The sequence below is a fragment of the Leucoraja erinacea genome, chromosome 32, assembly GCF_028641065.1.
Source record: "Leucoraja erinacea ecotype New England chromosome 32, Leri_hhj_1, whole genome shotgun sequence".
Lineage (NCBI taxonomy): Eukaryota > Metazoa > Chordata > Chondrichthyes > Rajiformes > Rajidae > Leucoraja > Leucoraja erinaceus.
In genome coordinates this window covers 9,469,993-9,492,030 of record NC_073408.1, presented here as the reverse complement: position 1 = coordinate 9,492,030, position 22,038 = coordinate 9,469,993, and the positions used below count along the sequence as shown (strand labels likewise).

The following is a 22,038-nucleotide window of genomic DNA, read 5'->3' as shown; positions in this document are numbered from 1 at the left end:
CACGTTCCAATTCCCGAGAAGTGTCCCAATTCATTGAGGAACACCACTCCACTTACCTAGTTGGCTCATCGAAGAACATAACAGGAGGGTTGTTGACCAGTTCCAGTGCAATGGCCAGCCGCTTGCGTTGTCCACCCGACAGAGAGACAGTCCGGGTGTTTGAGCACTTGAGCAGTCCCAGTGCGGTCAGAATCTCATTCACCTTAAAGCAGAAAATCACTCAGATGCCGTAAACCAGGCAAACAACCGCCGATTACTCCATTACACGATAGGATTCCATTCAACCCATCATATCCATCCTAGCACTTTGAAAGTGTTGTTATCAGTTGCCTTTATTCTTCTCAGTTATCTTTGGATTTTGGTTTGATATTGGTCTGAAATCCAATTGCTATAGAAAATGAAACACTGCGGTGGGCAGGAGAAAATGTGTAGGTCCTTTGTCTTTATTTACAGTCAGAGTCATACAGTGTGGAAACAGGCCCTTTGGCCCAACTTGCCCACACCAAACAACGTCGCATCTACATTAGTTCCACCCGCCTGCGTTTGGCCCATATCCCTCTAAACATAAGATAGACACAAGGTGCCTGGAACATGCTGCCAGGGACGAGTGTGGAGACGGATACTATAGTGGTATTTAAGAGGAATTTGAATAGGCACATGGATGTGCAGGGGATGGAAGGATCACATGCAAGCTGAGGAGATTAGTTTAACTTGGCAGCATCTTTGGCATGGACATTGTGGCTTGAAAGCCAGTGCTGTATCATTCTATTTCTATGTTCTGTGCAGTCACCTCCAAAAATTGTGTGAATCGGAATTACCAGATAACTAGCTTCCTGCACAGCCGACATGTGCCATTCACTTTATATATTCTGTTGTACTGCAGTGAGTAAGAATAACATTGTTCTACCTGGGACATATGACATTAAAACACTCTTGACTCTTGACATTGCCAAAAGAGACAGTAAAGGAGTTAGTAAATCTTGTCTGCTTCCTCCTCGAGCCAAAAATATCCTTCTGAATGTTTATTCCCCAGAACTGTCCGTTGAGGAACTGCAGATGTTGGTTTACAAAAAGAAGACCCAAAGTACTGGAGTAACTCAGCCAGTCAGGTAGCATCTCTGGAGAACATGGATAGGTGATATTTAGGGTCAGGACCCCGCTTCAGACTGATTGGAGGGGGCGGAGGGGAAGCAGGAAGAGAGGAGGGGCAGGATAAAGCCTGGCTAGTAATAGGTGGAAACAGGTGAGGGGTGGGGTGGTTGATTGTTGGGCAGAGATGAAAAGACAGAAGGTGTGAGATAAAAGGATTAAAGAGTTGTAGATACTATTACAACATTTTAGAAACATTTAGACAGGTGCATGGATAGGGTAAGGTTTAGAGGAATATGAGCCAAAAGCAGGTAGATGGGACTAGTGTAGATGAGGCATGTCGGAAGACGTGGACAAGTTGGGCTGAGGAGTCTGTTTCCACACTGGAGGACTATGAGTTGCTAATTGTGAAGCTGGAGGAAGGAATGTGGGTGGAAGGGGAGGGGCAGAGACGTGACATCCAAACATTTTCTCCCGTCAAGGAAAGCTTTCTCACAGGGGCACCAATCCACAAATCGTATTTTTATTTACCTGACCAGGTCCGGAAAAGTGTTGCATAACTTGAAGCAAGCACGGCTGGCATTCTCTGCGCCGATATATTTGTGCTTTCAATTTGAAAACCCTTGATTCATAATTGTTCATCAATAGCTCCAATTAATAGCACAATAAACTAAAGTTCACTTCAAGCCAATATCAAAAGAAGCATATGACTCACCAGTTCCTTCTTAACTTCCAATTTCTCTTTCAGCTTGAGGTGGGCTGAGACCTTTAAACAAAGCAATAACATTCAACATTTGAGGACAAAAAAGCAAAATAATACAACTCAGGAGTCAAAGAGCAGATTGTGAAAATTACTTGGAGTACATTTTCTCTCAGAAATAAATAAATGCGTCAATTACCAATGTGTAACCACTGGAAACATAAGGGCACAATTCATCACTTCTATTTACAGGTAATTAATTAGGAGACAAATTCATTTACAATCATTTCCCTGATTGTTGTTATGGGTAATGTCGCTTCAAGCAATTATCTTCACTGAGAGCTGGCCTTAACAATTACGTTGGTGGAGGGAGGATGAGTCTTCACGTGGTGCAACAGGCAGGAGGTGCAGAGGAGGTCTGCCACAATGATGCCTGCATTAGAGGATGCTAGCTACAAGAAGCAGTTAGACAGACTTGGAACGGTGGAGGTTGAAGGGAGACCTGAGAGAAGTCTATACATTTATGAGAGGCAAAGATATAGTAGACAGATAGTCAGAACCTTTTCCCCAGGATGAAAATATAACATCGCTTTAAGGAGAGAGGCGTGAAGTTTAAAGGAGATGTGCCGATCAAGTCTTTATTACCCGGTTGGGTGGTGGGTGCCTAGAACATAACGTCTGGAGTAGTTGAGGCAGATGTAATAGTGGAATTCAAGAGCAGGGAATGAAGCTGTTTGGCCTATCCAACGGCTGCAGATGAGAAAGAGAAGTGAAGAGAAGACGGAGCAAAGGAGGAAATAAGTAAGGGCAGCACAGAGCCACCACTGGTAAAGCTGCTGCTTCACAGCACCAGAGACCCCGGATCATTCCTGACACCGGGCGCTCTCTGTGTGGAGTTTGCACGTTCTCCCCGTAACTGCACGGGTTTACTCCGGATGATCCGGTTTCCTCCCACATCCCAAAGACGTACGGCTTTGTAGATTAATTGGCCTCTAAAAATTCCCTGTAGTGTGTAGGGAGTGGATGTGAAAGTGGGATAACATAGAACTAGTGTGAGCAAACATTTAATGGTCGGCATTGACTCAGTGGGCCGAAGGGCCTATTTCCATGCTCTATCTTTCAAACAAGTCAATCTATTGCGATTCTCTGTGCGAGCAACTCACTCAGTCCCATTTCCCAATTAGACCTGGCATTTATTTCCTCTTTAAGTATCTATCCAGTGACCTATGCACAGGATGAGTTGATTTGCTTCTGCTAAATTAATGCCACATGATAACTACCTACTGCATAAAAGAAAATCCCTCAGATCCCCCTAATTCTTGGGCGAATCACTTTAAATCTGTGTTCTTCACTCAATGAAAACACGTCCCCTTGGCCATTGTCGTTCATCATTCTTGAACCTGTATCAATTTTCTGCTCACAGGTGAACAACCCACAGATCTCCAGCCTATCCATGAAACTGATGCAGATTGGCGCAGGGGTGGAGTTGCTGCCTTACAGCGTTTACATGCTAGATACCGAGGTTCAATCCCGACTACCGGTGCTGTCTGCATGAAATTTGTTAGTTCTCCCCCTTGACAGCGTGGGTTTTCTCCAAGATCTTCGGTTTCCTCCCACACTCCAAAGACCCACGGGTTTGTGGCTTGGAATACATGTAAATTGTCCCTAGTGTGTTAGGATAGTGTTAATGTGCGGGGATCGCTGATTCAGTGGGCCGAAGGGCCTGTTTCCACGCTGTGTGTCTAAACTAAACGGCATTCTCTCATTGTTTAAGAGGGAACTGCAGATGCTGGAGAATCGAAGGTTACACAAAAAAAAGCTGGAGAAACTCAGCGGGTGCAGCAGCATCTATGGAGCGAAGGAAATAGGCAACGTTTCGGGCCGAAACCGAAGGGTTTCGGCCCGAAACGTTGCCTATTTCCTTCGCTCCATAGATGCTGCTGCATCGGCATTCTCTCATTCCTGGGATTGAACAATTAAATCCTCCCCCATCCCTTCTCAATGTTTTTCACGCCCTTCGTTGACCAGCATTGTTTCCTAACGTAGACAAGTACAAGAGAGAAAAAGGACTAGAATCATACGCAGAAAAGCCGTGAGAAAAAAGCATTAAACATTAATAACATCCAATACAACTATTTGAGATCACACGTGGGGGAACTGATAGGTTCCGTGAATAAACTTTGGCACAGTAGCTTTTGAGATTTGAGGAAGAAAGCAATCGCATGTGAAAACAGAGAGAGAAGAAACTGCAGACGCTGGAAACTTGAGCAAAACGCAATGTGCTGGAGGAACTCAGCGGGTCAGGCAGCGTCAGGGGCGGGAATGGACGGACAACGTTTTGGGTCGGGACCCTTTTTCAGACTGTAATCTTGAGCAAAACACAAGGTGCTGGAGGAACTCAGCAGGTCGGGCAGCATCTGTAGAGCATCTTGACAGGGTCATCTGTCCAATCCCTCCACAGATACTCCCTGACGTGTGGAGTTCCTCCAGCACTTTGTGTTTTGCTCAAGATTCCAGTATCTGCAGTCTCTTGTGCCCAGGAACTATTATAATTGGGTAAGGTGGACTAGATCTGCTCTATGATCTTTGGACTAGATAGATTCCTTCTTTCCAGAGATGCTGCCTGTCCCGCTGAGTTATTCCAGCATTCCATGTTTATTTTTGGACTAGATAGAATCTGTTCTTCTTTTGTCTTGCAAATTGTCTTACTTCTACGATGCTCCAACCGTTTCAGTGTAGATACGCACAGCCATTCTGAATCTGTGATAAACACACACACGCACAGTAGGAGCTAACCTGCGTCTCTAGACTTTAGACATACAGCGGGAATACAGGCCCTTCGGCCCACCGAGTCCATGTTGACCGGCGATCACCCCGTACACTAACGCTACCCTACACACTAGGGGCAATTTACAATTTTATTGAAACCAATTAACCGACAATCCTGTACATGTATGAAGCGTGGGAGGAAACCGGAGCACCTGAAGAAAACACATGAAGGTCACGGGGAGAACGTACAAACTTTATACACACAGCACCTATACTTAGGATTAAACCCAGGTCTCTGGCGGCGTAACAACTCTACCGCTGCGCCACTGTGCCGCCCCAATGTCCTTTGCTTCAGCGAAGTGAAGTCAACGGAACTATTTCACTCGTGAATCCTCTGCACAGAAATTTAAAGTAACATTAGAAATGAGCGGGAATTGAGGCCCACTCACGGTTGAACTATTCAACCTTGGAATCTGAGGCCAGTGCGGGAGTGATTGCCGGAGATTGGGTTGCAGTTTGCCCAGGTGGAGACCATTTGTTGTAGGGATTTATTCCTGTGCCTTTGTGTCCCGTTCAGCCTCTTTGCATTTTTTCCCTCTGCTGTTTCTAAAGAACCGCAGAAAGATCCTTTCAATTCAACACGTTGGCGCTCGTTTTTTTTTTGTTGCTTCCTTTCAAAATAAATGGCTCGCAAAGCTGGCACACAGCGGTGTTGCAGAAACAAAACCAGCGTGCAAACGGAGGAGGAAGAATCATTGTACAACGATCTCCATCCTACACTCTTTCAATCCATGAAATGGATCGCCACTCTTGTAGAGACCTGATCCTGCTATCAGTGGTAATGTAATCTGGTGAATTGATTTGCAAACCAGTTCTCTTGCTTGGCAAACAAGGACAAGCCGATTGAGAATGTCACGATTACACCATCTTTAACGTTTCCTCTGCCGCTCGGAATCATTGAATAAGTTCTGGTTTTTGGACATTTAGATTCTAAGTAACCAGTTTCTCCAACTTGTATCAGAAATGTACGGTTTTCTACGCATGGTCACCAATTAGAAGCGTTAACTGTTCCTCTTTCTGCAGATGCTTCTTGATCTGCTGAGTATTTCCAGCATTGCATACTTTTATTTCCGATTGTTGGGACCCGCAGTTGTTTATAAATCAAGGAATTGGGCATCAGAGTGTGTTTGATGCTCTGTTTTACAACCCAGGCACAGTCTGATGTGCACGTTCCTGCCTGTGCATTGGTTCTTAGCATCCCACCTGAAATGAGGGTTGGCATGTTCAATCCCATCGTTTAACCCCACAGCACACCACTTGTAAAAAAGGCAACCAGCGTGGGATTTCTCCAAGATCTTCGCTTTCCTCCCACACTCCAAAGACGTACAGGTTTGTAGGTTAATTGGCTTGGTATAATGTAAAAATTGTCCCTGGTGGTGTTAATATGCGGGGATCGCTGGTCAGCGCGGACCCGGTGGGCCGAAGGGCCTGTTTCCGCGCTGTATCTCTAAACTAAACTAAACTAAACTAAAGAAAGACCTGGCAGAATGTGAAACCAGATCCTCAAACGGTGGTAGTTGGCAAGTTAAAACCAGCCTTTTTAAATCCCTAAAGTATAATCCCTTCTCCAAACAACTCTTGCTTCTCCACCAGTGATTATCAATTAAAACTCAATCCATGTGTTGAAGTTTTCCATGCCCGCACTCCCACTGCATTTATAGAAGCTACTGCAGGCTCTGTGCTCCAGGACCTCTGCATCCCTGCAGTTCTTGGCTCCAGGCACCCCTGCAGTTCTTGGCTCCACCTCTGCATCCCTGCAGTTCTTGGCTCCTGCCCATCAACTGCTTCCTTTGGCTCACATCTGACGACCTGTGACTTCAGTCCTCTTGGCCCTCTCTCTGGAACCCGACAGCGAACTATTGACCTCAGAGCAGGTTTGCAGAGGTCAGGGACTCTTTAGAGATACAGCATGGAAATAGGCCGTTCGGCCCAATGAGTCCGCCAGCGATCACCCGTACACTAGCACCTCCGTTCACACCAGGGATAACTCACAATTTTTAACAAAGCTGATTAACCGACAAACCTGCAAGTCTTTGGAGTGTGGGAGGAAACTGGAGCACCTGGAGAAAACCCACGCAGTCATAGGGAGAACGTACAAACTCTGTACAGACAGCACCCATTGTCAGGATCGAACCGAAGACCCTGGCGCTGTAAGGCCACAGCTTTACCGCTGTGACACTGTGCTGTCTACACCTTCTGATTGGATAGCTGGATGATTATAGTTCTGTTAGGAACTGCTGGCTTTATTCAGTATCATTTATCCAAATATATACGTCCATCACATTGAACATCAAAGATAGACACAAAATGCTGGAGTAACTCAGTGGATCCAGCAGCATCTCTGCAGAAAATGGATAGGTAATGTTTTGGGTCAGGACCCTTCTTCCAACTGAATCTGAAGAAGGGTCCCGACCCGAAACGTCACCCATCCATTTTCTCCAGAGGTGCTGCCTGACCCGTTGACTTACTCCAGCATTTTGTGCCGATCTTTGGTATAAACCAGCATCTGCAGATCCTTTTTTTAATTATATTAAACATCTTGATTGTAAAAAAAACGCCTTTTTTGATAATCATCTTAAATCAGAGATTTCCGGGTACCGCCCAATGCAACGTGCTTCTCTTAAGGAACGTTATTCATGATTTTGAATATCTCCAAGTTAAGTCAACTTAATGTTTGTGTCTCTCAGAAAAACATGTGAAGTCACAGTGAGATACAACATGGAAAGTTGTATTTTAGTATATTGATGTATTTCCTATAGTGCCGCAGCCAGAATTAAACATGGCCACCAGATGAGACAAATCCCCAAACAAGAGTCATAAGTTCACAAGACACGGTGGCGCAGTGGTAAGGGTGCTGCCTTGCAACACCTGCAGCGCCAGAGACCCGGGTTCGATCACGACTACGAGTGCTGTCTGTACAGTTTGTACATTCTCCCAGTGACCGCGTGGGTTTTCTCCGAGATCTTTGGTTTCCTCCCACATTCCAAAGATGTACAGGTTTGTAGGTTAATTGGCTTGGTATAAGTGTAAACTGTCCCTAGTGCATGTCGGATAGTGTTAATGGGCGGGGATCTTGGTGGGCCGAAGGGCCTGTTTGTCTCTCTAAGGGCCTCTGTCTCTCTAAACTAACCAAAAGAAAACATAGGAGCGGATTCGGCCCATTGCCTACTCCGCCATTAAATCATGGATGATCTATCTTTCCCTCTCAAACCAATTCTCTTGCCTTCTCCCCGTAGCCCCTGACACCCGGGTCACGCAGGTTGTTGCTACTTGTCACGTGTAAATAGCAGGTCTGCTCCCCAGATACATACCATCATGGCTTCCAGTACAGTGAGGTGTGGCATCAGCATGTCATCTTGCATGATGTAGCAGGACATCTTTCTGAATGTTCGCAAGTCCCGTGGCTGCCCATTTACAAGGATCTGGCCTTTCATTCCCGTTTTCCTAAAAGAAGCACAAGTAAATCATAAAATAATTATTCTTTGTCAAAGTATCGAATTATAACCAACCAAGGCCATTCGGCCCAACAGTCCGATGCTCACTCTCAATGCACATTCCCTTATACACTTCACAGTGGCCTCTACTTAACTAGGTCTTTGATAGCAAGTACCATATTCCAACAAATATCTGGGTTTATTAATAACTATCTTATCCTTATGAGCAACAGTTGCTCATAAGGATAAGACATGTCACAAATGTCAATGGACCAAATCATTTCTTTCTAGCAATGTTTTATGAGCTAAGATGCAGCAAATGAAGTTCACTAATGTTTTTTTATTGGTAAACAGTTAATCAGTGTAACGATGCAAGAATCAATAGCAATAAGCATTTGACACTCACCTGTACCCCGCTAAAATATTCATGAAGGTGGACTTCCCAGCGCCTGAAGGACCCATGATGCCGATTAGCTCCCGACTGCAGAACCTTCCGGATAGACATTTTAAAAGAGTCTTGTACCCTAAAAGACAAAGTTAAATAGTGCATGAAAATATGGGTTTAATTGGAATAGTTGATCCTTGGCAATTTAATGAAAAGGGATTGCAGATGCTGGTTTACACCAAAGGTGGACAGATGATACTAGAGTAACTCATTGGGTCAGGCAGCATCTTTGGAGAGAATGGATAAGTGACTGAAGAACCCGAAAAATCACCCATCCATTTTCTCCAGAGATGCTGCCTGACCAGCGGAGTTAAGGGGCTGTCCCACCGCGGCAACCTAATTGGCGAGTTTAGAAGAGTTTAGGAGAGTTTGAAAAAATGTCATGTTGAAGACCTCCTTCGACTATGTAGAAGACCTTTGACTATGTTGAAGTCTAGCTTCGACTAGCTACGACTAACTTCGGGAAAATTGGACACCGAAAAGTGGAGAGTGAAGACGACTTCCTTCGACCTCCCTTCCACTATGATGAAGACTATCTACGACTACCTTCAACTACCCTCAATTACCTACGACTAACATGCCGACTTACTACGACCTACTATGACTGAACCTACGAGTAAAAAAAGTAGCGACCTTTTTTTAACTCGCGGGCATTTTTCAACATGTTGAAAAATACGCGGCGACCTAGCTGAGGCCTCGAGTACGCGGGGACTACTCTCAAGCATGAAGGAGAGTTACGAAGACCTCCTAGGACCTTGTGTCGACTATGCTGGTCGCATATGAGTCGAGGACAAACTCGCCAGAACTAGTGGATTAGTGCCGCAGTGGGACAGGCCCTTTACTCCAGCATTTTGTGTCGATCTTTGGAAATTAATTTAAATTCAGGATAGATTGAAGTCTTCTTGTTATGTGCTAGACAGGCTTAAAGATTAATTTAAATTGCCATAAAAACTGTGTAAAAAAAACACAAGAAGGCTGTGATTTGGGAGATAGAAGAATTATACCAATGCAGTTGACCTTGATCCATCCAATGTAACAGTAAAGTACATTGTTATGGCAGAATATTTATCATCATATGCGTGATAAATCCATGAATGTCTATTTGAATTACAGTTATGGCCGAGAATTTGCAAGTATCCGGCAACAAATGACATCTGAGCCTGAGCAAAAGAATAACATTTATTTTAAATTCCTCTGAGTCATTACTTCAATAAATGTGATGTTAAACAAGGTGAGATTTAAAGTGACTGGTTCGCCTATTTCTGGTAATTGAGGGGAATGAAGCCTCGCTAGCTGAGATGGTAACATTAATATCCAGACCCAGCATCACAAGGAGTCAGCTGAGCTCCAAATTTCCCTAAATGAGGCTCAATTGATTGTAAGTTTTATTATTATTCTTATCATCCTCTAGATTCAGGAGAGGTTAAGCTTGCTGGATCATTATCTGGGAATCCAGCATTGCTCTGACATTACTATCCAGGAGGGTCATTTTACAGTAGAACGTTTACGCTCCTTTGCTCAGCTTTAGATTTTAGACTTTAGAGTTACAGCGTGGAAACAGGCCCTTGGGTCCACTGAGTCCAAGCCAACCAGTGATCAATTCATATGCTAGCACTATCCTACACACTAGGAACAATTTACAATTTTACCAAAGCCAATTAACCTCTAAACCTTTGGGAGGAAACCAGAGCACCTGGAGAAAACCACACGGTCACAGGGAGAATGTACAGATAGCACCCTTGGTCAGGATTGAGCCTGGTGTCTCTGGTGCTGTAAGACAGCAGCACTACCATTGCGCCACTGTGCTGCCCCTTGAATTGAAATAAAACTAAGCATTGAAACAAAAACCTTGTGACTCTGAAGCAAGGGAGTTGGTGATTAAACTAAAGGGACAGAATACACCTGGAGTGGGGGGACACCGTGAGGGAGGGGAAGGGGGAGAAGAAGAAGGGGTAACTGGTGCGGTGGGGAGGGGGGGGGGGGATTTGTAACTTTGTATGCACTGTTTATGGGCAACTATTTTTTTGTACATTGGCATGGTAAACAAGCAAGGTATTTCACTGTGACTTGTCACATGTAACAATAAAGTATTCAATCCAATTCAATTCAACACCGCAGGTTAAGCCACAAAGTTTTAATGAATTCACATCCTTACTTCAGATATCTATATTACTAAAAATCTGATCCTGGCCACTTCCTGGTGTTCTGTACATTGATTTTAGAGAAAACGCTGCCACTTATGGCTGTGATCTTTGGCCATCTTACTCAGAGTCCCCCTCCGCAGCGCAGGACAAGAGGATTTTTCCCATCGATTAAAAATAAAAGAGTTATTAGTGTTTAAAACATTTTGTAATTCTCTCTCCTGAACGCCACACCCCTTCCGGAGGGTCTATAAAACCCAGAAGTGTTGAGTGCCTCAGTCAGTCTCTGCAAGATGGGGGAGCGAGAGGGTCACGTCTCTCAGTCTGAGCTGTGAATGAGTCTGGAGTGACATGTAGGTCAGATAATATAAGGAAGGCAGATTTTATTTCCTGAATAAAATGTGTTTTAACAATATTTGGTAGAATTAAGGGATCATACATCAATGGTATAGGAGGCCACTTCAGGAACACTGGGTGGAGTAGATGAGGTTAGAGGAGGTTCACGTGACCTTTGTCTCACCTGGAAGGATTGCTGGGGTCCCGGGATGGAGGCAAAGGAGGAGGTATATGTACAGGTGGTTGCATGGGGAAATTACCTGGGGAAGGGATGGTTTGGGAGGGAAAGAGTGAGTGAACCATTGGGAGAGGCATTTTGTTTGGGTCTCTGGAAGAGGCATCTAATAATTGTCACGAGCCAAGTGCCCTCTCAGCTGCAAAGAGCGAAAATATGTATTTATCATCTACGTAATTTAGAACTGCAATTTGTTGGAATATAAATATAGTTGATGTATTGTTCTCATTTAAAATGCAAAACAATAAAATCCCTTTCAGAAACGATTACATGAAGGGAAACTTGTTTTTAAGTAATATGATGGGAGGACATTTATCTCTAATTTACTGCCTCTTATATGTGAGGAGGCCACTAAATTAGTCATTTGACAGACTGTGGTGCTGGAACAATGTAGTAGGGACAGAACACCCTACACCTGGCTACTGGTGGACATGATAAATGGGCAACTTTAACAAGTGCTCCATCACTTCACTCTAGACTTTACAGAAACAGGCCCTTCGGCCCACCTGAGTCCACGACGACCAACAATCACCCCGTGCACTAACTCTATCCTGTACACTAGCGACAATTTAACAACATACCAAAGCCAATTAACCTACAAACCTGTACGACTTTAGAGCATGGGAGGAAACTGGAGCATCTGGAGAAAACCCACGCGGTCACGGGGAGAATGTACAAGCTCCATACAGACCGCACCCGTAGCTGGGATCAAACCGGGCTCTCAGGTGCTGTAAGGCAGCAACTCTACCGCTGTGCCACCCATAAATCGCTGTTATATTTAGCTAGTCCCATTCTGATCATGTCTAATTTTTTGTCTTCCTACTATTTGCAAACAGCTATCCTGTTCCGATACCTCAGCTGTTAGATACAATGTCCAGTTTTAGTCAGTTATGACATTCATAAGCACTGTCAGGGGCTGAAAGAAGTGGCAGGAACAGAGAGTTTCCAAACGTGATCAATAAGCCTTGCCATATGCATTGAGTTGAGCCAATAGGCCTTGTTTTATGTTGTATGACAATGACTATTATAGTGGTCAAAAACATGAGGGGAGTGGACTGGATGTATGCACAGATACTTTTTCCGCAGGTTTGGGAAACCAAGAACAGGGGGCAACCTTTTCCACACAGAGTGCGTTGGGTTTCTGGAATGACCTGCCAGAGAAAGTAGTTGAAATAGGTACAACAACAACATTTAAATGATAGACACAAAATGCTGGGTTAAATGCTGAAGAAGGGGCCCAACTTGAAACGTCTCCAGAGGCGTTACTGAGATGTTGAGCTACTTCAGAATTTTGTGTCTATCTTTGGTATAAACCAAATATAAATTAAGCCTCTGCAGTTTATTTTTACTGTAACATTTAAATGATAGTTGGACAGTTACATGGATAATAAAGTTTGGAGGGATACGGATCAAATACAGGCAAATGGAATGAGCACAGATGGGAATCTTGGTTAGCATGGGCAAGTTGGGCCGAAGGGCCTGTTTCCAATCTGCATGAGTCTAGGATGTCTAGAGTGTGTAGACTTCAAATGCTAACAAGGTGGGCATCAGGTATGGAACATGTTGTAGCCAGAGAGGTGGGGAAAACAATTAATGCTTCTAAAAGGTTGTTGGAAAACGTTAAAATCAAGTTGAAGATGAGATCTCCTTTCAACATCTCAACAAATGCAAAACCGAATGTTGATGCATTTCCAGGCAGTGTCAACAGCTGATTAACACGAGCTGGCAGGCTCTTTCATTAGCTCTCAGACTCTGCTTTTCCTCACTCAAACGTATTTTAAACACTTCAATTAGATGCCAACAGCTAACAAAACCTCAGTTCAGGAGCATATCTTGTTACACGATTAGCGTTGTGCGAGCGAGGAAGATGACATCATCGTGCAATGCTGGAAATAAAGCTGCAAACAATGGCCAACTTTGCAGAAACAGATAACAGCAAACACCTCCCACTCCCTCCATAACCTCTTCCGCCCACTCCCCACAACACCCCCTCCCCCCACACCCTCCCTACCCCCACTGTCCACAATCCCCCCTCCCCCCCACACTCTCCCATCTCTCTCCACCCCCCCCCCCCCCCCCCAACACTTTCTAAAGACGTACAGGTTTGCAGATAAATTGGCTTCCATAAATTGTCCCCAGTGTGTAAGATAGTGCTAGTGTAAGGGATGATCGCTGGTTAGCATGGACTCGGTGGGCCGAAGGGCCTGTTTCCCCGCTGTATCTCTGAAGTCTGAAATCTAAAGAGTACGGTCTGTGTGGTATGCACGCTTTTACTTTGACCATGCGGGTCAATTTTAGGTGCCCCAGTTACCTCCCACATCCCAAAGACATGTGTATCGGAAGTTGAAATTGCTATTGCAAAATTGCCCCAAGGGTGCTCGTGAGGGAATGAATCTGGGGGGAATTAATTGAAAGAGAGGAGAGAATAATCTAAGGTTAGTGTAAATGAGTGGTTGATGGTCCCCTGCGGACTTTGTGCCCCAAATCTATGAATATTGTGCCATTAAATGTTTTGCAGGGTGAATGGATTACTCATATTTTAGTTTGTGCTATCATTTTATTTCCATCATGTTGTCTATGGCCCCATATTCCATTAATACTCTCGATTCAAATACATTGCCCTGACACAATGTAATTACAAATATTCTTCCTGAGACAATCCTTCCAGTGGGCGATTGTAGAATAGATTCCAGAAGATTGATGGTGAGGAGGTGTGGTATGATTCATGATGTATAAGCGTACTGCACACCAATTAGTACAATGCCCTGCTGGGCTAAATGCTTCACCCTTTGCACAACGCACGCTGGTCTGACCTGGAAAATGTGTTCTGCTGAATTCACAGCAGTGCAAAAAAGATGCCCGTTGCTCCACTAAATAGAAAATACACCAGTGTTCAGATATCGTGCAGCGACTGAAGAAGGTGGTACTGTCATACGAGGAAAGATTGAAAAGACTAGGCTTGTTTTCACTGGAGTTTAGAAGGATGAGGGGGCATCTTATAGAAACATATAACATTATAAAAGGACTGGACAAGCTAGATGCAGGAACAATGTTCCCAATGTGAGGCGAGTCCAGAACCAGGGGCCCACAGTCTTAGAATAAAGGGGAGGTCATTTAAGACTGAGGTGAGAAAAAAAACGTTTTCACCCAAAGAGTTGGGAATTTATGGAATTCCCTGCCACAGAGGGTAGTGGAGGCCAAGTTACTGGATGGATTTAAGAGAGAGTTACATAGAGCTTTAGGGGCTAGTGGAGTTGAGGGATATGGAGAGAAGGCAGCACGGGTTATTGATAGGGAACGATCAGCCATGATCACAATGAATGGCGGTGCTGGCTCGAAGGGCTGAATGGCCTCCTCCTGCACCCGTTTTCTATGTTTCTATGTTACTGTTCTCATCAGACCTAATCTTCCAAATTGTGAGAAGGATGAGGGGTGTGGACTTCAAAAATAATTATCAGATGTTCGTTGCATCATATGAAGTTTATTTTCCCCATCGCTGTCCCAGTAAATCTCCACGCTCTTTTCAGTATAAGGTCATAGGGTCATAGGTGATAGGAGTAGAATTAGGCCATTCAACCCATCTAGTCTACTCTCCCATTCAATCATGGCTGATCTACCTTTCCCTCTCAAACCCATTCTCCTACCTTCTCCCCATAACCCCTGACATCAGTACTAATCTAGAATCTATCAATTCCCACCTCAAAGATATCTATTGACCTGGCCTCACAGTCTTCGGTGGCAACGAATTCCACAATATCGATTTGGCATCTATTACTGGATGCGGGGCTTAAATCCAATTATTTTTAAACATTTAAGAGGCAATTGAACACAGTTGGAGAGAGCAGTAGAAACAAGGAACTGCAGGTAATGGTTTACAAAAAAAAGACACAAAGTGGTGGAGTAACTCAGCTAGTCAGAGAACATCTCCAGAGAACATGGATAGGCCACGTTTTGGGTCGAGGCCCTTCTTCAGGCTGGTTGTGGTAGGACAGGAAAAGTTGAAAGAGAGGTGGGGGTGGGCCAAAAAATCTTGGATAGCAACAGGGAGAATGGGGAGATGTCTCTATGGGGTGAAACCATGATGATTTAAAAAAACACACAAAGTGCTGGAGTAACTTAGCAGGTCAGGCAGCATCTCTGGAGAACATGGATAAGTGCCGCTGCATGTTGGGTTAAGACTGTTCAGACAGTTAAAGAGTTTTTCAAAAGAGCTTGTACAGGGACAATAGGCTAAATGGCCTACATCTGTGCTGTAATATATACAATGGTAAAGATCATTTGACATCAAACGGTTTTGATGGTATCCTGGGCCAGTGACTTACACAAAATAAGCTCAAAATATTGCACTGGGAATTATTAGCGTGGAACAGATTCCTCAACATGACTGAAGCTCTTACAGGAATGGGACAGTCATTAGTACTTGTATGGAAACATAATAAGGTGGTCACGCCAGGATGGGCTGTGATTTACTGTATGTGTCACCAACACACACACACACACATTTATTCTTGCCCCTGCTTGAGTGTTCAAGATACATCTGAAAATAAAGTTACAAAACACTCTTGTTTGAGCTGATCCCTGACAACGTGGTCTCATTATATCTTTTCTATTGGTTTGATCAGTCTTCTCTTATTTTCCCCATATATCATGACAACATCACTTCTGGCATTCAAGTGCTTAATCTCGCATCTCTGTCCCGTGCAATGACATGAAGAATTGGCACCTTTACATTTACTGTAGCACAGAAGTAGGCCATTCGGCCTATTGTCCCTGTACAAGCTCTTTGGAAAGACTCCGCAACAGTCCTACTGCTCTTATCATGACAACATTTTGGCTTGACAGTCTCGATGCTTTGAAGGCGTGTCACTGGGTTAAATACTCTAGAACTAGGCGGCACCTTTCCAGAATTAAGGATAGGCCATTTCAGACTGAGATGAGGGGGAATTCTTCCCCCTCTGTTTGGTGAACATTTGGAATTTGGGTTGCAACAGCTCAGTTGCTGCATCATTTCAAAGCAGAGATCGATAGTTTAGTTTTAGTTTAGAGATACAGCGCGGAAACTGGCGCTTCAGCCCACCGGGTCCGCGCCGACCAACGATCCCCGCACATTAACACTATCCTACACACACACACAACACTAGGGACAATTTTTTACATTTACCAAGGCCAATTAACCTACAAACCTATACGTCTTTGGAGTGTGGGAGAAAACTGAAGATCTCGGAGAGAACCCATGCAGGTTACGGGGAGAACGTACAGACAGCACCCGTAGTCGGGATCGAACCGGGGTCTCCGGCGTGGCATTCGCTGTAAGGCAGCAACTCTACCGCTGCGCCACCGTGCCGCCCTAACGTTTTCTGGTCGTCAAAGGATACACAGACGGTGCTGGAAAATGGCATTCAGGCAAGCTATCAGCCACAAATGGGACACGTGATGGCTCCTCTTTCTCCGACAGTCTAACGCCGTGAATGGAAAGGGCAGCTTTGGATAACATTTCCCTGGCCCAATTGCAGTCCATTCACAGTTTAATGGGATTAACACTTTTAATAGAGCTTGTCAGAAATGGGAGAATTTAATGCCTCAAAGCATTAAACATGGGCCAAAATTAACCAGTAAAAGAAAAAGATAATTTAACCTATTAATTATTCAGTAAAACTGAATGGAAGACAAATATGTGCCTGCCAGTACAACGGGTTTTATATAGAAAAGCTGGCCTATCAACAAGTCCAAACTGGTTCTTTAGGGATGAAATATTAATTTTCTCATCCATTTATGTAATTAGGAACAAGATTAAAATTTTACACTTGCCAGAAAAAAAGGTGATTGCACCATCCGTGGTAGCCACAGTTCACATGCTGTTTTGGACAATGCGGCATGATTGAATTTGTATTGGATGTCAGTGGGCGGCAAACAGGCTTATCTCCAAGTCAGAGGATTTAAATCTTGCTCCATATTCTCAAGGACATGAAGTCTAAGTTGACACTCTGATGCAATCCTAAAGCCCCTGTCCCACTTAGGAAATCTGAACGGAAACCTCTGGAGACTTTGCGCCCCACCCAAGGTTTCCGTGCGTTTCCCGGAGGTTTTTGTCAGTCTCCCTGCCTGCTTCCACTACCTGCAACCTCCGGCAACCACCTGCAACCTCCGGGAACCGCACGGAAACCTTGGGTGGGGCTCAAAGTCTCCAGAGGTTTCCGTTCAGGTTTCCTAAGTGGGACAGGGGCCTAAGGCACTGCTACCTTGTTGGAGTTGCCATTACTTCGCCGAGTGGCTCAGTTGAGATTCACTCCACAGTCAACATGTACACTCTAAAATCCCAGCGTAAGAAAGATCCAATCATTTTTTTAGAAACAAGGAATTGCAGATACTGGTTTACCTAATAAGACACAAATCAGTGGAGCTTCTAAGCGTGCCAGGCAGCATCTCTGGAGAACATGGAAAGGTGACATGTCTGGCCAGGCCTTTCTTCAGACTGAGCAGCATAGAAACATAGAAACATAGAAAATAGGTGCAGGAGTAGGCCAGTCAGCCCTTCGAGCCTGCACCGCCATTCAATATGATCATGGCTGATCATCCAACTTAGTATCCTGTACCTGCCTTCTCTCCATACCCCCTGATCCCTTTAGCCACAAGGGCCACATCTAACTCCCTCTTAAATATAGCCAATGAACTGGCCTCAACTACCTTCTGCGGGAGAGAATTCCAGAGATTCACCACTCTCTGTGTGAAAAATGTTTTCCTCATCTCGGTCCTAAAAGATTTCCCCCTTCTCCTTAAACTGTGACCAGCAGGAATCACAGAGAGGAGCAGTGAGAGAGGGTCTCACAGAACAGGGTGGCATAGTGATGCAATGGTAGAGTTGCTGCCTTACAGCACCAGACACCCGGGTTAGATCCTGACTACGGGTGCTGTCTGCACGGAGTTTGTACGTTCTCCCCGAGATCGCATGGGTTTTCTTCGGGTGCTCCAGTTTCGTCCCACACTCCTAAGGCATACAGGTTTGTAGGTTAGTTAGCTTCGGTAATTGTTCCTAGTGTGCAGGAAAGTGCTAGTGTACGGGGCGATCACCGGCCCGTGCGGACACGATGGGCCGAAGGGGTACGTTTCCGCGCTGTATTCTCTAAAGTAAAGTCTATAGAACTGTTCCCTTGAAGAGAGTTTGCAGTGGTGCAGTAAAATGGTAAAACAAGGAACTGCAGATGCTGGTTTACAAAAAAAAGACACAAAGTGCTGGAGCAACTCAGTAGGTTGGCCAGCATCTCTGGAGATCATGGATAGGTAATGTTTTGGGTTGAGACCCTTCTGCAGAGTGATGTAACATTGATTGAGTGATAAATATTGGGCTGCCTAAACCAAGTGGAGATTCACTCCTGATAGTTTTCAGCAATAATGTTTAATGAGGCGATTGCTGTACTTCCAATTGCTCAATCGACAGAGTCTCTGGCCAGCTTCATGTTCGTCAACAGGAAGCCCTGCGATCGACCCCACCCTGCCTGCTGATCATATGCAATTCTTGGTCATCCCAGGCAATTGACCGTGAAACCCTTGCAGCAAACATGATGGCTGCAAACTATCAGTGGGACAGGAGTCAGGTGGGGCAACCCAATATTGACCCCGCAATCAATGTTACAAGACCAATGTATTGAATTATTTACTATGTCAATTTACTATTAGTTTAATAGTATTGAATTAGTTTAGTTTAGTTTGGTTTAGTTATACAGTACGGAAAGTTCCCTTCGGCCCACCGAGTCCTCGCCGACCAATGGTGAACATTTGGAATTTGGGTTGCAACAGCTCAGTTGTTGCGTCAACTCAAAGCAGTGTTCAATAGTTTTGTTTAGTTTTAGTTTAGAAATACAGCGCGGAAACAGGCCCTTCGGCCCACCGGGTCCCCGCCGACCAACGATCCCCGCACATTAACACTATTCTACAACACACAACACACTAGGGATAATTCTTACATTTACCAAGCCAATTAACCTACAAATCTGTACGTCTTTGGAGTGTGGGAGGAAACCGAAGATCTCGGAGAAAATCCACGCAGGTCACGGGGAGAACGAGCACCCGTTGTCGGGATCGAACCCGAGTCTCCGGCGCGGCATTCGCTGTAAGGCAGCAACTTCCCTAATCATTTCCCAGATTCACTAATAGATCAAGACAATGCTGACTCTAGCCAGTTGTGTAGGCTGTGATCATGACTTTAAAGAGTTGAATTTGTATGCTTACCCTGACTGAAAATAATAAACTCACCAGAGCAAAAACTTTGTGGGTGAAAACCATGGGCTAAGGTCTTTCCGCTGCTGGACATTCAGGGACTGTGTCCAGTGGGGACACCACTCTAACAAGGAAAGGAATGTCGCTCCAGAGGACCACATGAATGGCAATGATGTGTAGGAAGGAACTGCAGATGTTGGTTTACACCAAAGATAGACACTAAATGCTGGAGTAACTCAGCGGGACAGGCAGCATCTCTGGAGAGAAGGAATGGGTGACGTTTCGGGTCTAAAGAAGGGCCTGACCCAAAATGAAACCCATTCCTTCTCTCCATGGTGGCAATGTTGCAGTGTAAGGGAAAAGGGAGATGCTAACAATACTGACCATGTTTAATATATAGACACTGGGAAAGATTCTTGCATGGTTCTTGTTTTGAATTCTGGTATTGCATCACAGCACCAGAGAGCCGGGCTCAATCCTGACCTCGGGTGCTGTCTGTGTGGAGTTTGCACGTTCTTCCCGCGAACCGTTTGGCTCCCTTCACGTGCTCCGGTTTTCTCCCCCATCCAAAACACGTACAGATTTGTGGGTTTCAATGGCTTCTGTGAAAAGAAATTCCCCTAGTGCGCTGGGAATGGAATGTGAAAGTGGGATAACACAGAGCCAGTGTGAATAGTTGATCGACTGTTGGCATGAGCTTGTGGGCTGAAGTGCCTGTCCCCATGCTGCATCTCTAACTCAAAACTCATCATAAACTGTTGACGCAGACCAAGACCTTCCTATCTGACAAGACTGATGCCTCATCCTATATTGCATGTAGCTCCATTCAATCACTGAGGCATCATTTTTATTCTGACACGCAAGGGACTGGACCAACGTGCTGAAATCGCCAACTCTATTTATGATTTAATCAAACTGTATGTTGGCTGGCCTGTGGTTCCTGTGATGAATAATGCTGCTTTATTTTGCAGTGAAACAGACTAATGGCACACAAACTAACAGCACACAAAAACTGAAGCAGAAAATACCGCAGATGTTGAACTAAAAATGATAGGAGGATCCAGAATGTATACAGGACTAATTACAGGAAATAATCCAAGCAGAAATGCCACGTTTAACACTTATTTTATATTGGAAGGAGCAACCAGGTCTATTTCAAAACATTCCCGGGAAGGCAGGACTGTCATATACTGAGAAAATGGAGCAGCTGGGCTTGTACACTCTGTAGTTTAGAAGGATGAGAGGGTCTTCTCTTTGAAACATATAAGATTGTTAAGGGCTTGGACATGCTAGAGGCAGGAAACATGTTCCCGATGTTGGGGGAGTTCAGAACCAGGGGCCACAGTTTAAGAATAAGGAATAAGCCATTTAGAACGGAGACGAGGAACCACTTTTTCTCACAGAGAGTGGTAAGTCTGTGGAATTCTCTGCCTCACAGGGGCGGTGGTGGAGGCAGGTTCTCTGGATGCTTTCAAGAGAGAGCTAGATAGAGCTCTTAAAAATAGCGGAGTCAGTGGATATGGGGAGAAGGCAGGAACGGGGTACTGATTGGGGATGATCAGCCATGATCACATTGAATGGCGGTGCTGGCTCAAAGGGCCGAATGGCCTACTCCTGCACCTATTGTCTATCTCAGTTCAGTGGATATTTGAACCACGTTTGATATGAAAGGTGGTGATCAAAGCTTGGTCAGGGATTCAGGTTTCAAAAGACCATCTTAAAAAGAGGAGGTTGGAGTAGTGGAAAGGTGAAGTGGGGGAGTTCCATTGCTTGGGGCATTGGTGACCTTCAAGTCATGGCTGCACTAGCAAAGCAAGGAGTCTAGATGTATAGGCATGTATATACCGAAGATAAACACAAAGTGCTGGAGTATCTCAGCCGGTCAAGCAGCATCTCTGGAGAAAAAGGATGGGTGTTGTTTTGGGTCGGGGCCCTTCTTCAAACTCAAGAGAATCAGAAGAAGGGTCCCAACCCGAAACGTCACTCATTCTTTTTCTCCAGAGAGGCTGCCTGACCCACTGAGTCACTCCAGCACTTTGTGTCTATCTTCGAGGTTTCAATGAGGGTATCCCGGTATCTGAGAGTGTTGCCAAGTTGTGGAGGCTGCAATGATGAGAGGTTGAGTGAATGGCTTGAGTGGTATTGCAAATTGAATTATAAAATGGGTTTTGATGGTGAACAACTTGGGCTCCGTTTCATCTCATTCCCACAGAGCATGCAACCCACATCAGAGGTTTTAACATCGACCTGAACAGGTTGGACCTTAATTTCACATGACAGACCCTCAGCTGGGAATAGTCCAACATTACTGTAGAAATCAAAGCACCATTTTCTGTTTAGAAATTAAATCAACTGTTCAGGTCGATGTTAAAACGTCTGATTAACTGGTGCACATTTCCTGAGCATTGATGTGGGGTCCTATTAATGGAGAGCTATATCTTGTCAGACAAGAAACAATGGGAACACACTGTCAATTGTTTTCCATCACCTGGCAGTTTCAACTCGGATACACAATAGTGCGTTTATCATTTAATGCAAAGAGGGTATAAAATGTCTGCGGTGTAACGTCATTTAGATTCTAGAAGATTTACATCTTCTGAAGTACGTTGCATTCA

At 44.7% G+C, this 22,038-nt stretch overlaps 1 protein-coding gene across 2 annotated transcripts in view; it reads right to left on the bottom strand.

The window, feature by feature from the left end:
• abcg4a (ATP-binding cassette, sub-family G (WHITE), member 4a) overlaps window positions 1-22,038 on the bottom strand; it is a 106,014-nt gene that overhangs the window by 22,529 nt on the left and 61,447 nt on the right. For both annotated transcript variants that reach the window (XM_055660690.1, XM_055660691.1), the window contains exons 3-6: window positions 8,459-8,576; window positions 7,930-8,062; window positions 1,805-1,855; window positions 57-202 (exon numbers count right to left, since the gene is read on the bottom strand). In XM_055660690.1, the coding sequence (XP_055516665.1) occupies window positions 57-202; window positions 1,805-1,855; window positions 7,930-8,062; window positions 8,459-8,576 (448 nt within the window). The remainder of the gene's footprint in view (window positions 1-56; window positions 203-1,804; window positions 1,856-7,929; window positions 8,063-8,458; window positions 8,577-22,038) is intronic.